Source organism: Grampus griseus (genome assembly GCF_964374135.1).
Source record: "Grampus griseus genome assembly, chromosome: 6".
Lineage (NCBI taxonomy): Eukaryota > Metazoa > Chordata > Mammalia > Artiodactyla > Delphinidae > Grampus > Grampus griseus.
In genome coordinates this window covers 1,157,307-1,171,386 of record NC_139000.1, presented here as the reverse complement: position 1 = coordinate 1,171,386, position 14,080 = coordinate 1,157,307, and the positions used below count along the sequence as shown (strand labels likewise).

At 66.5% G+C, this 14,080-nt stretch overlaps 1 protein-coding gene across 1 annotated transcript in view; it reads right to left on the bottom strand.

The window, feature by feature from the left end:
* NOTCH1 (notch receptor 1) overlaps positions 1-14,080 on the bottom strand; it is a 46,988-nt gene that overhangs the window by 12,443 nt on the left and 20,465 nt on the right. Inside the window, exons 4-19 of the mRNA XM_082656698.1 lie at positions 13,386-13,724; positions 11,277-11,399; positions 10,532-10,765; positions 10,004-10,159; positions 9,694-9,879; positions 9,250-9,363; positions 8,399-8,512; positions 7,865-8,098; positions 7,680-7,790; positions 6,938-7,130; positions 5,412-5,557; positions 5,052-5,165; positions 3,195-3,314; positions 2,751-2,903; positions 1,856-2,084; positions 827-1,028 (exon numbers count right to left, since the gene is read on the bottom strand). Coding sequence (XP_082512824.1) covers positions 827-1,028; positions 1,856-2,084; positions 2,751-2,903; positions 3,195-3,314; positions 5,052-5,165; positions 5,412-5,557; positions 6,938-7,130; positions 7,680-7,790; positions 7,865-8,098; positions 8,399-8,512; positions 9,250-9,363; positions 9,694-9,879; positions 10,004-10,159; positions 10,532-10,765; positions 11,277-11,399; positions 13,386-13,724 — 2,768 coding nt within the window. The remainder of the gene's footprint in view (positions 1-826; positions 1,029-1,855; positions 2,085-2,750; positions 2,904-3,194; positions 3,315-5,051; positions 5,166-5,411; positions 5,558-6,937; positions 7,131-7,679; positions 7,791-7,864; positions 8,099-8,398; positions 8,513-9,249; positions 9,364-9,693; positions 9,880-10,003; positions 10,160-10,531; positions 10,766-11,276; positions 11,400-13,385; positions 13,725-14,080) is intronic.

Genomic DNA, 14,080 nt, shown 5'->3' with positions numbered 1-14,080 from the left:
CCCCTGCTCAGGAACCGCCAGGGGCTGGGGTGCGGGTCTCTCTCTTGTCCTGGGCCCTCGGTGAATCCGGACCACCAGCTGTCTTTCCTTTTTTTTGGGGGGGGGGAGGGGGCACGCCACGCACCTTACGGGATCTTAGTTCCCCGACCGGGGACTGAACTCGCGCCCTTTGCAGTGAAAGTGCGGAGTCCTAACCACTGGACAGCCAGGGAATTCCCAGCTGCTTTTTCTTGAAGGAAGATTTTTCTTAAAAAGTAAACAGCTCTTTTGCAACTGACGTTTTCTTGTTTGTTTGTTTGTTTGTTTTTGCAGTACGCGGGCCTCTCCCGTTGCGGAGCACAGGCTCGGGACGCGCAGGCTCAGCGTCCATGGCTCACGGGCCCAGCCGCTCCGCGGCACGTGGGATCTTCCCGGACCAGGGCACAAACCCGCGTCCCCTGCATCGGCAGGCGGACTCTCAACCACTGCGCCACCAGGGAAGCCCGCAACTGACGTTTTATGTGAAAATCTTCAATGAACGTAAACCTTCAATACCTTTACGTATTTCCTATGGAAACACTGGCTTTTAGCTGTCTTCCCCCAGATCAGTGGTCCTCGTTCTTGCTCCGTAAACCTCTCCTACCTGAGTTCAAGTTCACCTCTGACTCCTTATCTGGCAGCTAAGCCCAGGGCTGGGCCCCAGGCTGGCAGCCCAGATCTCCAGGAGCACCCCCGCCCCCTGAGCCTCGTACCCCAGGGTGGTGAAGCCAGCTGGAGTTGAGGCGAGGGGGACTCAGTGGTGCGGCCGTGACGCTGAGTGGTGGGCACCCCTGCGGCCCTGACTCACCTGGCAGTTGAGGCCAGTGTAGCCCTGCGGGCAGGTGCACTTGTAGGTGCCGTAGCTGTCGTGGCAGGTGCCACCGTGCAGGCAGGGCCGCGAGTCGCACTCATTGACGTCGTGCTGACAGTAGCTGCCCGTGAAGCCTGGCGGACACAGGCAGGTAAACGAGTTGATGCCGTCCACGCAGGTACCGCCGTTGAAGCAGGAGCTGGAGGTGGGTGGGCAGCAGGGGGGGGCGGTGGTGAGCGGGGGTGGGGGCAGCGGGACCCTGCCGAAGCAGGTACCTCCACGCTGGCGTCTCCCCCTCGAATCAGTGTGGCCGAAGGGGTCTGAGTGCTGGGACAGGCCAGGAACAGCCTCCCTGAGGTCAGCCAACAGGAGTCCCAGGAGGTCGCCAACTCAGGACCAGGGACCTCAGATTCTCACACCACGTCACGCTCCCTTCCTTTGCCTCCTTACAACTCACGCTGAGGAACTTCATTACACACGTGGTATACAGCGGTTAAGATAAAAAAGGCAGGAAACAGAATCGCACAGACAACACGGGAGACAGTTATGTCAGAAACCAGGAATGAGCTTCAACACTGAGCCTCCTGGCAGCCAAGGCAAATAAGGAAACTAGATGGGTTACAAGGTCCTTGGTCTGATAGAAGGAGGAACGCCAGTTCTTCAGGATAAACCACCAGGGCTCCTGCTTCTAAGTCACACGGGCCAACGGGTAATAGCTCTTTTAGGAGGAAACTAGATGGGTTACAAGGTCCTTGGTCTGATAGAAGGAGGAACGCCAGTTCTTCAGGATAAACCACCAGGGCTCCTGCTTCTAAGTCACACGGGCCAATGGGCAATAGCTCCTTTAGGAGGAACAGCACCTGAGTCAACCCGACTGGCACTGTGTGCCCACCTGGCAGACACCTGCTCGGTGCACAGGTTGCCAGACACCGCGTGGCCCTGCGGCCCATCTGCCTCCCCACGCCAGCCCAAGGCCCGGGACCGCCCTGCACGGCGCCCATGCCGGTGGCCGTGGCCCCCACGCACCTCTCCGTGCAGTCAGGCGTGTTGTTCTCACAGTGGATCCCACTGAAGCCCGCGGGGCAGGTGCAGGTGTAGCTGTCCACGCAGTCGGTGCAGTTGGCGCCGTTGCGGCAGGGGTTGCTGGCGCACTCGTTGATGTCCTCCTCGCAGAAGGCGCCCTGGAAGCCGGGCAGGCAGTCGCAGAAGGCCGTGTTGATGCCGTCTGTGCAGGAGCCCCCGTTGTGGCACGGGTCTGGGAGGGGAAGGGAAGGCAGGCCTGATGGGCGGGCACCACCCCCGCTGCCAGGGCAACGGAAGCTGCGGGGACCCCGGCACTGCCCCCACGGTGTCCGGCCAGGAGCCCCTGACCCGGCAGGCTGCATCACGGGCTTGGGGTCTACACCCCTCCCCGTGTTCCCGGTCCCCAGGCCACAAGGGCGGGAAGAACACCCGGGCTTAACAGTGACACCAAGCAAGGCTGAAGTCAGTCTTCCGTGCTCGCCAGTGACGCCAGATGACATACTCGGCTTCTCCGGACGCCAAGGTCATGTGAACCAGGGGTCTGAGAGCCCCGCTCCTCAGGGCGCCACGCCGGGCCCGGGCAGGCAAGGCCCTGGGGGCGGAGCCCTGGAGTCTGGTGGGGAGATGCTAGGACGGGCTTGAAGCCTGGCAACCTGGCTCCAGAGCCTCCAGAACCACGTGGGAACACCTCGCTGGCCAACGGCGGCCACCCCCCAGCACTTCCTCCAGCCCCTGACCGGGGCACCCTCCTGGAGGGTCCAGCTGGCCAGCGCCAACCCTGCACCGGGTGCTGCCCCGTCCACTCTCCCAGCCGACCCCGACGAGCTCCCTGCCCTGAGCCCCCTGGGGAAACAGGTCTGAGCATCTCGGAGGTGGACGGAGCTGGCCGGCCACTCACTGGGCCGGCAGTCATCGACGTCCGTCTCGCAGTTGCGGCCCGTGTAGCCGGCCTGGCAGTGGCAGCGGTAGCCGCCGTTGGTGTTCTGGCAGGAGGCTCCGGCGCGGCACGGGCTCTTCACGCACTCGTTGATGTCAATCTCGCAGGTCTGCCCTGGGGGAGGGGGAGAGGGAGCCGTTAGCTCAGCCCCTGCCCCCCAGGAGCGGGGCCTCCGCAGCCGCGGGGTGGTCCTCTGGGGGCGTCCCGGGAAGGAGGGGCTCTCCGACTTGCTGTCCCCCAGCGTGGGGCCGAGCCGGATGCAGACGTCCAAGGCTGGGAGGGCTCTGCAGCCCGCTGGCTCCTCTCCAAGGACGGGGAGCTCACTACCTCTTGCTCTACAGATGCCCAAGCTCCCCGGAACCCCCACCCTCCCTGTCCCAGCGCCTCCTGGGCTCGCTGGCTCACCCTGCCAGCCCACGGGGCAGGCGCAGGAGAAGCTCTCGTAGTCCTTGGACTCCTTGCACTCGCCACCGTTTCTGCAGGGCCCGGGGGCACATGGCGCCAGCACCACCTCGCACGTGGCTCCTGAGGGGAAGAGGCGCAGGCGGGGAGCCCCGGCCCGGAGGGTCAACGCCCCACGGCACGTCGGGCAGAGACCGCTGCGGCCACCACTGCGGGTGGCTCTACCACCAAAGCACGTTTGGCTGCCCCGCAGTGGGGCATACGGTGCGGCACTAGAACCCCCGTGAGCGCCTGGTTGAGTCAGGACCCGAACACGGCCCAGATGACCCCCTGCCCCGCGACAGGCTGTGGGGCACGGCCTGGGCCTCAGCCCACCCAAAGCACCAGCAGCAAGGGCTGGGCTGGGACTGATGCCCCCCCAGCGTCACAGGGGCCCTGGACCTGCTCCCAGCCTCACGCCCCCTCCTCGCCTCCTGGTAGCTGAGGGCCCTGCACTGAGCCGGCGGCCTGGGAGCTAATCCAGGGGCTCTGTGTCAAGGGCAGCGAGTGCCCAACGCAGGAGGCCACTGAACAAAGGCTGTGACAACAGGGGACGAGCCCTCGCTGCCGGGGACGTGCCAGCCCCAGCCCCGAGCACGGGCTACTTATCAGGGGAGCGGTGGGTGAGGTGTCAGGACCCCGGGACGGGGATGGGAGTCTGGCTAGACCCCCCGTGCGCACCGGGTGACTTTTCCTCCCTGAAAGGCCTATGCAGGGCTTCCTGTTTACAGCCCACGGGACTGAGTCCTGAGGCCGCGAGGAAGCGTTATCTTCCCCGTGGTCCATTATCTCCCCGGCCCGCGGGTGTGATTGTCCAGGGCCTTTCTTTCTATCGGTTTCCACGGCGACCCGGGCAGGCAGGAAATTCGCTAGAGTTTCCGACAATTGTGCAGAGGGAAGCAGGAAGCGGGCAGACGGGAAGCAGGTCAGCACAGGCCGGCTCCTCCCCGCCGGCCCGCCGGCCCCGATGTCAACGTGTCCGAAAGGGACTCGGGTGCGCCCTGGGCGCGGAAGCCCCTGGGCGGCCACCAGGGGAGAGTTTCTTCACCGGTGCGAGAGAGAAAGTCCAGCTCCCCAGCTTTGGTGAAAAAACACTGCTCTGGCCATGGGCCGCCCGATGTCATGAGAACCACAGCCATGGGCCCCACCCCGCCCGCCGGGGCCCTCTCAGGACCGCTGGGGGCCACAACCGTCCCCAGTGGCAGCCCCCTCTGCCCATTCCCCGTGGGGCTGGTGGCCCTAGTCGTTGTGGACTTTTATTTTCTAACACTTGGCAAATCTCTTCTAAGGAGGGGACCATATCTCGCGATCCCCTTGGCCAGGCCAGTGGCGGAGGCTGAGACGCCCGGGGACGCGTCTCCCGCCGCTCTCAGCGGGAACAGAAGGCTCCTTGTTCCCCCACACAAAGAGGGCCCGCCATCAAAGGAATCCCTCAGGCCCGGCCAGCGGATGCGGAGGGCGGCCTGGCCGCCAGGGGCCCAAGGCAGCATGGACATTGGGCCGTGGAGGCCAACAGCCCAGGCCCAGCTCCCAGCTCTGCCACCAAGGGGCCACCTCACCAGATAAAATACTTGGGACCTACTTATACTAAAGCTTCCTCCCAGGCACCCGGTACTTTGTGGGCTCATCTGGCAATGACACCTGCCGGGCGAGGCCCTAATGTGGCCAGGCCCAAGTACAGAGCAGAGCCTTCGAGATGCCCGCCGAGCAATGCAGACAAGGCCAGCCCCGGAAGCCACTGCGTACCCCTCGGGCACCGCTCCCGTGGGTGGCCCCGCCCCCGCCCCCGCCCCAGGCCCCGCCCCCAGGCCCCGCCCTCACCTGCGTAGGGCAGGAGGCAGTTGCACTTGTACCCAGCCACGTCATCGATACACGTGCCCTGGTTCAGACACGGGTTGGACGCACACTCGTTGATGTTGGTCTGGCAGTTGGGGCCTGGAGAGGGAGGGACAGCAGTCAGTGTGGCCATCACCCTGGGTGCTGTGGCCAGGTCCCACCTAGTGTGGAGGAAGGGCCCTGCGCTGAGCCTGGGGCCTGGAGTCAACCCCAGCAGGTCTGCACGCCCACCCCCCCCCACCCTGGGAGGGAGCCGCCACGGGTCGCGGTGGCTGGACCTGTGTCCTGGCTCCGCGCTGCCGTCCTGGGGGGCCCGCTCTGCACCAGGAGCCCCGCCCCACTCACCACTGAAGCCTTCCCGGCACGCGCACACATAGCCGCTGGTCATGTCCTTGCAGGTGCCGCCGTTGACACAGGGGTTCGACTCACACTCGTTGTTGTTGATGTCACAGTTTGCCCCACTCCACCCGGGGTCACAGTCACACTTGTACCTGCAGAGGTGACCACACAGCAGCTCAGGTGTGGCCCAAGAGGGGAGGGCCTAGGCTGGGGGCACTCCCCGCTCTGCCACCTTCCTATGATCTGACTGGACGGAGGCGCTGGTCCGCTCTGACCCTCGGAGTCCTTTAAACACCTTTAAATAGCCCACCTTGCCCAAAAAGGTGGTGAGGGTTTGTTAAACTAGATTGGGGACAGTGCCCAGTTCAGGGCAGTGGTCAGAAAGCCCTCCACCATTCACTCGCTGTGTGGCCCTGAACAGTGTGCTTACCCTCTCTGTGCCAAATGGGGGCATGGGGTCCCTGCCCATGTCAATGGCCCCATCTAGACAGAGCAGTGTCAGGCACATGACGGGTGTCAGAAACTAAAAGTAAGCTTCTCTACACTCTAATATTGACGCCACATACGTAGGGGGTTTCCCACGCCACGCAATCCTCCAGCTCTGGGGACACCAGCTGAGTATCCCACAGTTCACTTCTGGCACTAACTACCTGGGGTCAGCGCAGACCCCACAGACAGGGCTCGGTCCCACAAGACCGGCCCCAAGTCAGACAGTAACCTGAAGCGCCAGGTTGTCACCAGTACTTCTGAGCGAACAGCTACGAATCAGACGCCTTCCTTGTGGCCAGAATGGCTCACAAACTCAGGAAAACAGTTTACTTACAAGATTAGTGGTCTATTATAAAAGGTGAAACTCAGGAACAGCCCGATGGAAGAGGTGCACAGGGCCAGGTACAGGGAGGGGCTCAGAGCTGCGCCCGCCACCCCTGCACCTGTTCACCGACACGGAAGCTCTCTGAACTCCTGCACTTTGCATTTTTATGGAGGGCTCCTCACACAGGCGTGACCCATTTAGATCACTGGCTGTTGGTGATTACACCCTGCAGCCCCTCTCCCCTCCTTGGAGGTCCGGGTGGGATCCAACGCCCTCATCACACAGTTCCCCGGCACCCAGCCTCGTCCTCAGGTGTGCTTGAAAGAGGCTTTGACAAATAACAAGACACTCCTTCCACTTTTATAGATCTGAGTGATCTCAGGAACCAGGACAAAGCCCAGAGCAATCATCTCATCACGCTGCGATGTCACAGAAACCCTGCCTGCGGCCATGGCACATGTGTTTCCCGAGCGCACACGGAGCCCAGGGCAGCGCTGGGCACAGGCCAGGAGCTGAGCGAGTGCCCGATGGCACATTTCTGGGCACCAACGGCAGATCCGTTCTTGAGGGGCACCCACCCACTCAGCCCGGGGCCCACCGCCGGCCAGGCCGGGGCTTCGCGACGGCCCCTCCCTGGCCCGCCAGCCGCCAGTCCCCGAGCAGGCCGCCTCCCTGGGGCAGGGCCCCCGAGGATGCAGAGTGTGGGGCGGCCCCGTACCCGTTGAGGCTGTCCCGGCAGGCCCCATGGATGCAGGGGTTGCTGCTGCACTCGTTGACCTCGGACAGGCAGGTGGGGTCGTGGTAGCCCTCGGGGCAGCGGCAGGTGAAGCCGTTGACGCCGTCCTCGCAGGTGCCGCCGTTGTGACAGGGGTTGTCCGCGCACTCATCGATGTTGATGTGGCACACGCTCCCTGCGGGGGGGGGGACGGGGCGGCGGCTCAGACACTCACGCCCACCCCCCGGAGGGAGAGTGGGTCCCAGCCCTCGGGGCCTCAGTCTCCCCCTCCGTGAAACCCCTCCCCAGGTCCTTCCGAGGCACAAACGCCCACCCACACGAACTCCCCTCCCCGGGCCCGGGGCCGAGCTGGCCGGTGAGGGCTAAGGTTCAGGACACCCTGGACACCCTCAGGGCAGAGGGCCGTGGAGGGCAGCACGTGTGCCGGGAGCCGGCTCTGCTCTGGGCCTGCTGGGCCGGCTTTGACCAGGAACGAGAGCCTCAGGGATGCCCGTCCGGTGCCGGCCGGAGCCCCGATCCTTCCGTGGTCTCTGCCACCGTTACCAAAGCTGGTGGTCTGACAGCTGGGCCCTGGGCGGTGGGCGGCCTACACCATCCTGCCCCCACGGTCCCCAGACCTGGCCCATCCCAGAGACCCTGAGGTGCGAGCACAGCCTGGGCCCCCGAGGCGAGGCCGTGACGAGGGCCGGGGGGACACAGCCCTGCGGGTCCCCGAGCGGCTCACCCGTGTAGCCCGGCTCACACACACACTCGTAGCCGTCAATCTTGTCCAGACATGTGCCCGAGTCACAGGGGTTGCTGGCACAGTCGTCCAGGTTGATCTCACAGTTGGGGCCTGGCGGTGGGAGGCAAGAGGTGGTCAGTTCCTGCCCCGCCCCCAGCCCCCCAGGCACAGCCCCGGCCAGGCACCTGTGGTCCCCTTGAGGCAGAAGCAGAGGTAGGCGTTGTCGCGGTCCTGGCAGGTGCCCCCGTGGCGGCAGGGCTGGCTGTGGCATTCATTGATGTTGGTCTCGCAGTGGTGGCCCGTGTAGCCCGGCCGGCACAGGCAGGTGAAGGTGGCAACGCCGTCCTTGCAGGACCCGTAGTGACAGGGGTCGGGGTCGCACTCATCAATGTCCACCTCACAGTGGGGCCCTGTGTAGCCTGCAGGGCGGGGGCTGAGAAGCTAAGTGGGGCTGCTCCCCGGGCACGCGGCCGTCCCATCCCAGGACGCCACCAGCCAACCCAGGGTCACTTGCGCTCCCGCCGGGGGAGACCGGGGATGTCTGGGGACGTCCCCCACTGCCCGGGTCAAAGCCTCACCTTGCTCTTGGCCCCTGGACCAGAGGCCCCAGAATGAGGGGTCACCTTCCCAGCCTCAGCTCCCGGCTGTTCCCCTTCCCTGGACCCTACACGCCTGCTTTCCCTCTCCCCGCTCAGCCTGGCAGGCGGGCGGCCCCGCACCTTCTGTGCACACGCAGGTGTAGGTGTTGGGCCCGTCCAGGCACTTGGCGCCATTCCTGCAGGGCGTGCTCGCACACTCGTCCACGTCGTACTGACACAGGTGCCCGGTGAAGCCTGCAGCCGGGAGAGGGACGGCGGGCAGACACGACGGGCGCAGCGGCCCCACAGCCAGCCAAGGGCAGGGAGTGCCTGGGAGGACCCCTTGAGAGTGCTTTGGCCGGGGCTGGGCCAACCCCCCATTCTCTTCTCGGCCCCTTTCAGCTCCTGCCTTTCGGGTCACACGCCTCCCGCTCCCTCATACAGGGGCCTCTGCCCCAGACTGACTCCGGTTGCTATGGCTACAGCCTCGTCGGGCTGAGAATCAGGTTCCCGGCTCGGTGTCTAGAGCAGCTGATTTGCATCTTGGGAGATCCAAGGCTCTGACCCACGACACCTCCCCGGGCCCGGCGTCCCCCAGCCCCCAGCCCTCCCCTGGGACAGACTCGGGCCCCCAAAGGCTCCTTAGGCCCTCCTGGGCATCATGTCCACCGCAGGCTGGTGGAGACGGGCGGCCAGGGCAGGCTAGACCTCCTCCTGTCGAGGTCCCTCAGGGGTCGGCGAGCACACTGCTGCTCCCAGGGACCCGCCAGCAGGAAGGAGGGTCTCTGGGTCCCGGGCTCCGCAGCAAGGTCGGGGGCCAGGACCCCCTGCCCAACCCAGCCTTGCCCATTGGGGGAAGCCTGAAAACACCCCACCCGCTCCCGAGGTGAAAGTCGGCCGTCTCCCACCCAGCCCCTGGGGGACCCAACCCGGCAGCCCTCAGGGACAGCGGGGTGCTCCCGCGCGGGGGGCGTGGCTGGGGCTGGCCTCACCTGTGGGACACTCGCACACGAACTCGTTGATCTTGTCTAGGCAGCGGCCATTCTGGAGGCAGGGGCTGCTGGCACACTCGTCCGTGTTCACCTCGCAGTGCACGCCCTCGTAGCCTGGGGGAGGGGGCGGTCAAGGGGTGCAGGGGACCGTGACCCACCTGGGCGGCCCTCACCACAGCTGAGGGCTCGGGATGCCCCCCCCACACCTGCTCCCCGGGGCTGACCCAGCTGCCCGGCTCTGGCCTCCTCTCCGCTGTGCCCCACGGGCCTGGCTCGGTCTCCCCAGATACCCGCTGGGGCCGCGGCCTGGGTGAGCAGGGAGGCCGGGGGGGCAGAGGAGATGCGGCCGGGGTGCTCGCTGGGGTCCGTCGGCCTTGACACGGCTTCCCCACCCCCGCCTGTCAGGCGGCGCCCTGACGTTCGGGCGGGAGGCTGGCCGCGTACCGGGCATGCAGATGCACTGGAACTCCCCAATCTGGTCCAGGCAGGTGGCGTCGTTCTGACACGGGTTCGACACGCACTCATTGACGTCGATCTCGCAGCGTGGGCCGGTGTAGCCCTGCAGACACTGGCACTCGAAGGAGCCCAGCGTGTTGATGCACTTGCCCGCGTGCTCACAGGGGTTGGCGCCTGGGGGTGGGCGGGCACGGCGCAGTGAGGGGCTGCTCCGGGAGCCCTGGCCTCCAGAACCTCCCCCATCAGACTATTTCCACCAGGTTCCCAGCGCCCTGGCTGCCCCCTTGGCCGCCCGTACCCAGCGAGCACTCGTCCACGTCCTGGCTGCAGGCCGGCCCCGTGTAGCCCGAGGGGCAGGTGCAGATGGCCTTGCCGTTGACGGGGTTGGTGTCGCAGTTGGAGCCCTCGTTGCAGGGGTTGCTGATGCAGGCGTCGTTGAGGTGGCACAGCAGGCCTGGACACGGGCGGCGGGGGTCAGCCGAGGCGCTGCCCCCGGCCTGGGGACGCGGGCTGCCCACAGCCGCGGTCCACCCCCGCCTGGCTACCCAGGGAGGGCCCCCCCGCACTGTGCCGCTGCTAGTGACCCTGTGGAGCGTCCCATGACGCCCGAGTCACTCCAGGAGGTTCGCTGCCAGCAGCCCTGACGGCAGGCAACGCCCCAGCCCCGCCAGCCCCTTCACCCCAGAAAGGCCCCTTTTGGGGTCACCCTCACGGGCCCCGCAAAGCTGCAGTCCGTGTGTCTGCGCAAGGCCACGGACGCGAGCCCTGACCCGAGGGGGCCCACCGCCGGGCGAGGGCAGCGAGAACCCGCCTCATCGGCGCTCACCCGTGCGGCCGTGGGGACACTCGCAGTAGAAGGAGGCCACGCGGTCGTGGCAGGTGGCACCGTGGAAGCAGGAGGCACTGGCGCAGTCATCGATGTTCTCGCTGCAGTCCTCGCCTGTCCAGCCGTTGACACACACGCAGTTGTAGCCGCCGTGGGCATTGTGGCAGGTCCCGCCGTTCTGGCAGGCGTTAGGCATGAGCTGGCACTCGTCCACATCCTCGGTGCAGTGCTGACCTGCGGGGGCCGGGACTGTCGGGCCAGGCGGCGCCTCCAGACCCTCCCCCTCGGGGCGCAGGGCCCCCTCCACCAGGAAGCCTTCCCTCATGACTCCTCCACCTGCCGCCAGCCTGAATCACTCCTTCCCCTGCACCCCTGGCGCCAGAGGGGGCTCTCATCTGGCTGCTGTGCGGGCACAGGTGCACTGGGGTCCACGCTCATCTGTGGGCGGGGCCGGCATCCTACCGGCCAGCGTCCCCGTGTCCTGCCCAGCAGCTGGGCTCAAACTGGGGACCTGATTCTGGCTCAGGGCTGTCCGGGGCCAGGCTGCAAATGGCCCGCACAGACCAGCTGCTGCCACATCTGTGCTGGCTGCTGGGGCGGAAGCCTGGGAGCCCGGCGGCGGGGCAGCCCCTGGTCACTCCGGAATCCCTGCCGGCCTGGACCAGGTTCTCGGCCCCCCTCTGGCCCGCCACGTGCGTGTGCTCCAGCAGTGGTGGTGCCCACCCAGGCCTCCCCGTGCATGCACCTGTCCACTCCGGGGGGCAGCGGCAGTTGTAAGTGTTCACGCCGTCCACGCAGGCGCCTCCGTTCTTGCAGTTGTTTCCTGGACAGTCGTCAATGTTTGCCTCGCAGTTCTGGCCGGTGAAGCCTGTGTGGCAGGGGGGAGCCGGGGGCCCGGTCAAGCCTCCCCACGGGGCTGGGCAGCGCGCGTCCCGGCCCTCACCTTCCCTGCCACGCTCAACCTGGCCTCTGGCACCTTCCTGGCTGCACCCACGACACCCTACTCTGGACAGAGAGCTGTCCCTCCATGGCCTACCCTGTGATGCCCGCTGCCTCACAACCCTCGGGGGTCCACGCCCCACCCTTCCCACTCCTGTGACCGGGACAGGCGACACACTCCTCTCTAAGGAATCATTCTGTAAAGAGCCGGCTGAACAGACAGGGACTCGGGATTACAGGGTTCTAGAGGTTCTGCTGTAAAAGACGTTCTGTGTAGTGGCTCCAGCAACTGGGCGCCGTCTGCTGGCTCGCCCCACGCTGGGGGTTCTCTGCAACACCCCCGTGTGTGGCCACAGACACCCCGCCTTGCAGGGGCTGCACTGGGCCCGGGGGCGCCCCAAGCAGGGCCCACATCCTCCCCCAGCCTGGGCCCGCCTCTGCAGCACCAACTCCGTGGCCAGCCAGTTAGCTATTAATCCATTCAACTCCCGCTGGTTCAATAATCAACCCAGAAAGGGGCGTCTGGCAATAGCCCAACCTGCAGCCAGTTACTGATTAATGCTCCTCCCGGGGTGCCTTTGGACTCCCTCCTGCCCCTCCCTCTGAGGCCCCCGCACGGGAGCCCGGAGCCCTCACTCCAGACCCCCTTGTATGCGGTGGGCCGGAAGCGCTGCTTCTCCCTGGCCTTGGAGGGTGAGTTCTAAAGCGGGCTGGGTCTCACCTCACCCCCCCCAGGTGGGGCCACACCTGCCCCAGGTGTGCAGCATCCGCTGGCTGGCCCCCCACTCCGCCCACCTCCACAGCCCTGCTTGACCCACGTGGCTAGACACAAGGTCCCAGGCCTGGGGTCCCACAACCACCAAGAAGGCATTTGAACCCAGAACCGGGAGGCACGCCTGGCCCAGCCCCCTGTGGACAGCTGAGCAGCCCAGCCGGGCGGCCAGCAGCGCCGCGGCAGGCAGGCGGCGAGGGGAGCGCCACTGACACGCAGGAAGTGCATGCGCCCGGCGTCTGCACGCAGAGGCGGCCGCTGCAGTGACAAGGCCCGGGGCTCATGGACGGTGGGCGGGCAGAGCACTTCCTCTTTGCAGGGGCCGAGCTGGGCTGTGGCAGCATGGGGGCTGGGGCGACCCTCGGCTCACCCCTGGGTCCGCCAGACCCCGGGCTCCCCTCCAGCACCCAAACCTCATCCCGCCCCCCTCCTGAAACACCCTTCCCTTCCTCGTTCCTGCCTAACCGCCTAACCGCCAGTGCTCAGACGACAGACGAGAGCTCTTCAAACCTCTTTGTCGTTACCAGTATTTTTAGATCACTGGCAGCAAAACTGACTCAGATGAAAACTACAGTGGCAAGTGTGGGACACACAACAGGGACAGTGGAGCTGCTGGGGGGTGGGGGGCTGTGCCCGCCACTGTCGCTCCACTGGTGGGAGACCAGGGGGGCCAGGAGGAAGGGCCACCACTGGGGCAAGTGACGCGTAAGCCCCAGCCCCACCTCGGGGACACAGGGGAAGCCCGGGGGCCGCACGAGGGAGGGTGCTCCCTGCTGCCGTGGAGAGTTCTATAACGTGCACGTGGTCCCAGGGAGCTCAAGATTCGGGGGTTCCTGAGTGGCCTGGAGAAGACTGGCGGCAGGGGAGGAGCATCGGGGGTCATGGGCCCAGCCGTCTGGTCACAGCGGACCCGTCCGCGGGCAGAAGTGGGTGGGCAGGTGCCTAACGGGTGGCCCCCATTCCAGCCCCGCCCCTACACCACACCCAAGGCTGCCTTCCAATCGCCCACGTCCAGTGGACGTCCAACCCCAGGCCCAGCCGGCCCCCGCTCCAGCCCTGTGCTCCCTCCGCCCTGGGCACCCCCCGCCCTCCCACCAGGCAGGGGGAGCACGGCCACCCCCAGCAGGGGGCAGCGAGCGGTACCTGGCAGGCAGGCGCATTCGTGGGCGGTGTCCCCCGTGGGGCGGCAGGTGCCCCCGTTCTGACAGGGGGAGGGGCTGCAGGGCACGTAGGGCAGCTCGCAGTGGGGGCCGGTGTGGGTGGCGCGGCAGGCGCAGCGGTAGGAGCCGACCTCATTGTGGCAGGTGCCACCGTGGTGGCAGAGCCCGGGGTTCTGGCTGCACTCGTTGACGTCCTGCCTGCAGGTGGGGCCGTGGAAGCCGGGTGGGCAGCCGCAGATGTACGAGGCCTCGAAGGGCAGGCACTGGCCCCCGTTAGCACAGGGGTTGGAGGCGCAGGGGTCCGCCTGCTGGCATGTTTTCCCTGGTGGGGGAGGGGCGAAGGGGGTCAGCCGGCCTCTCTGCTCCCCGCGCCAGGCTGTCCCAAGAGCCGGGGGCGGCCTCCAGGCACCACGGAGGTGCCCGCCGGGGATGGGCCCCACGCGTCGGCTCCTGACACCTCAGGACCCCGACAGCTTAGGGGCTGAGTGACCGTCGCAGGATGCACGGCGGCAGGCGCCCCTCCAGAGCCCGTGTTCTTAAACTCTGGTGCCCGCAGTGACGTCACGGCTCCTGAAGGGGGGCCTGCACTCCTGGCAGGAGGGAGGTGGGAGTGTCCCCTTTGCTCACAGAGGCGGGCAGGGGTGGGGCCCTCCAGGGCTGGAGAGGGGCGTGGGGACC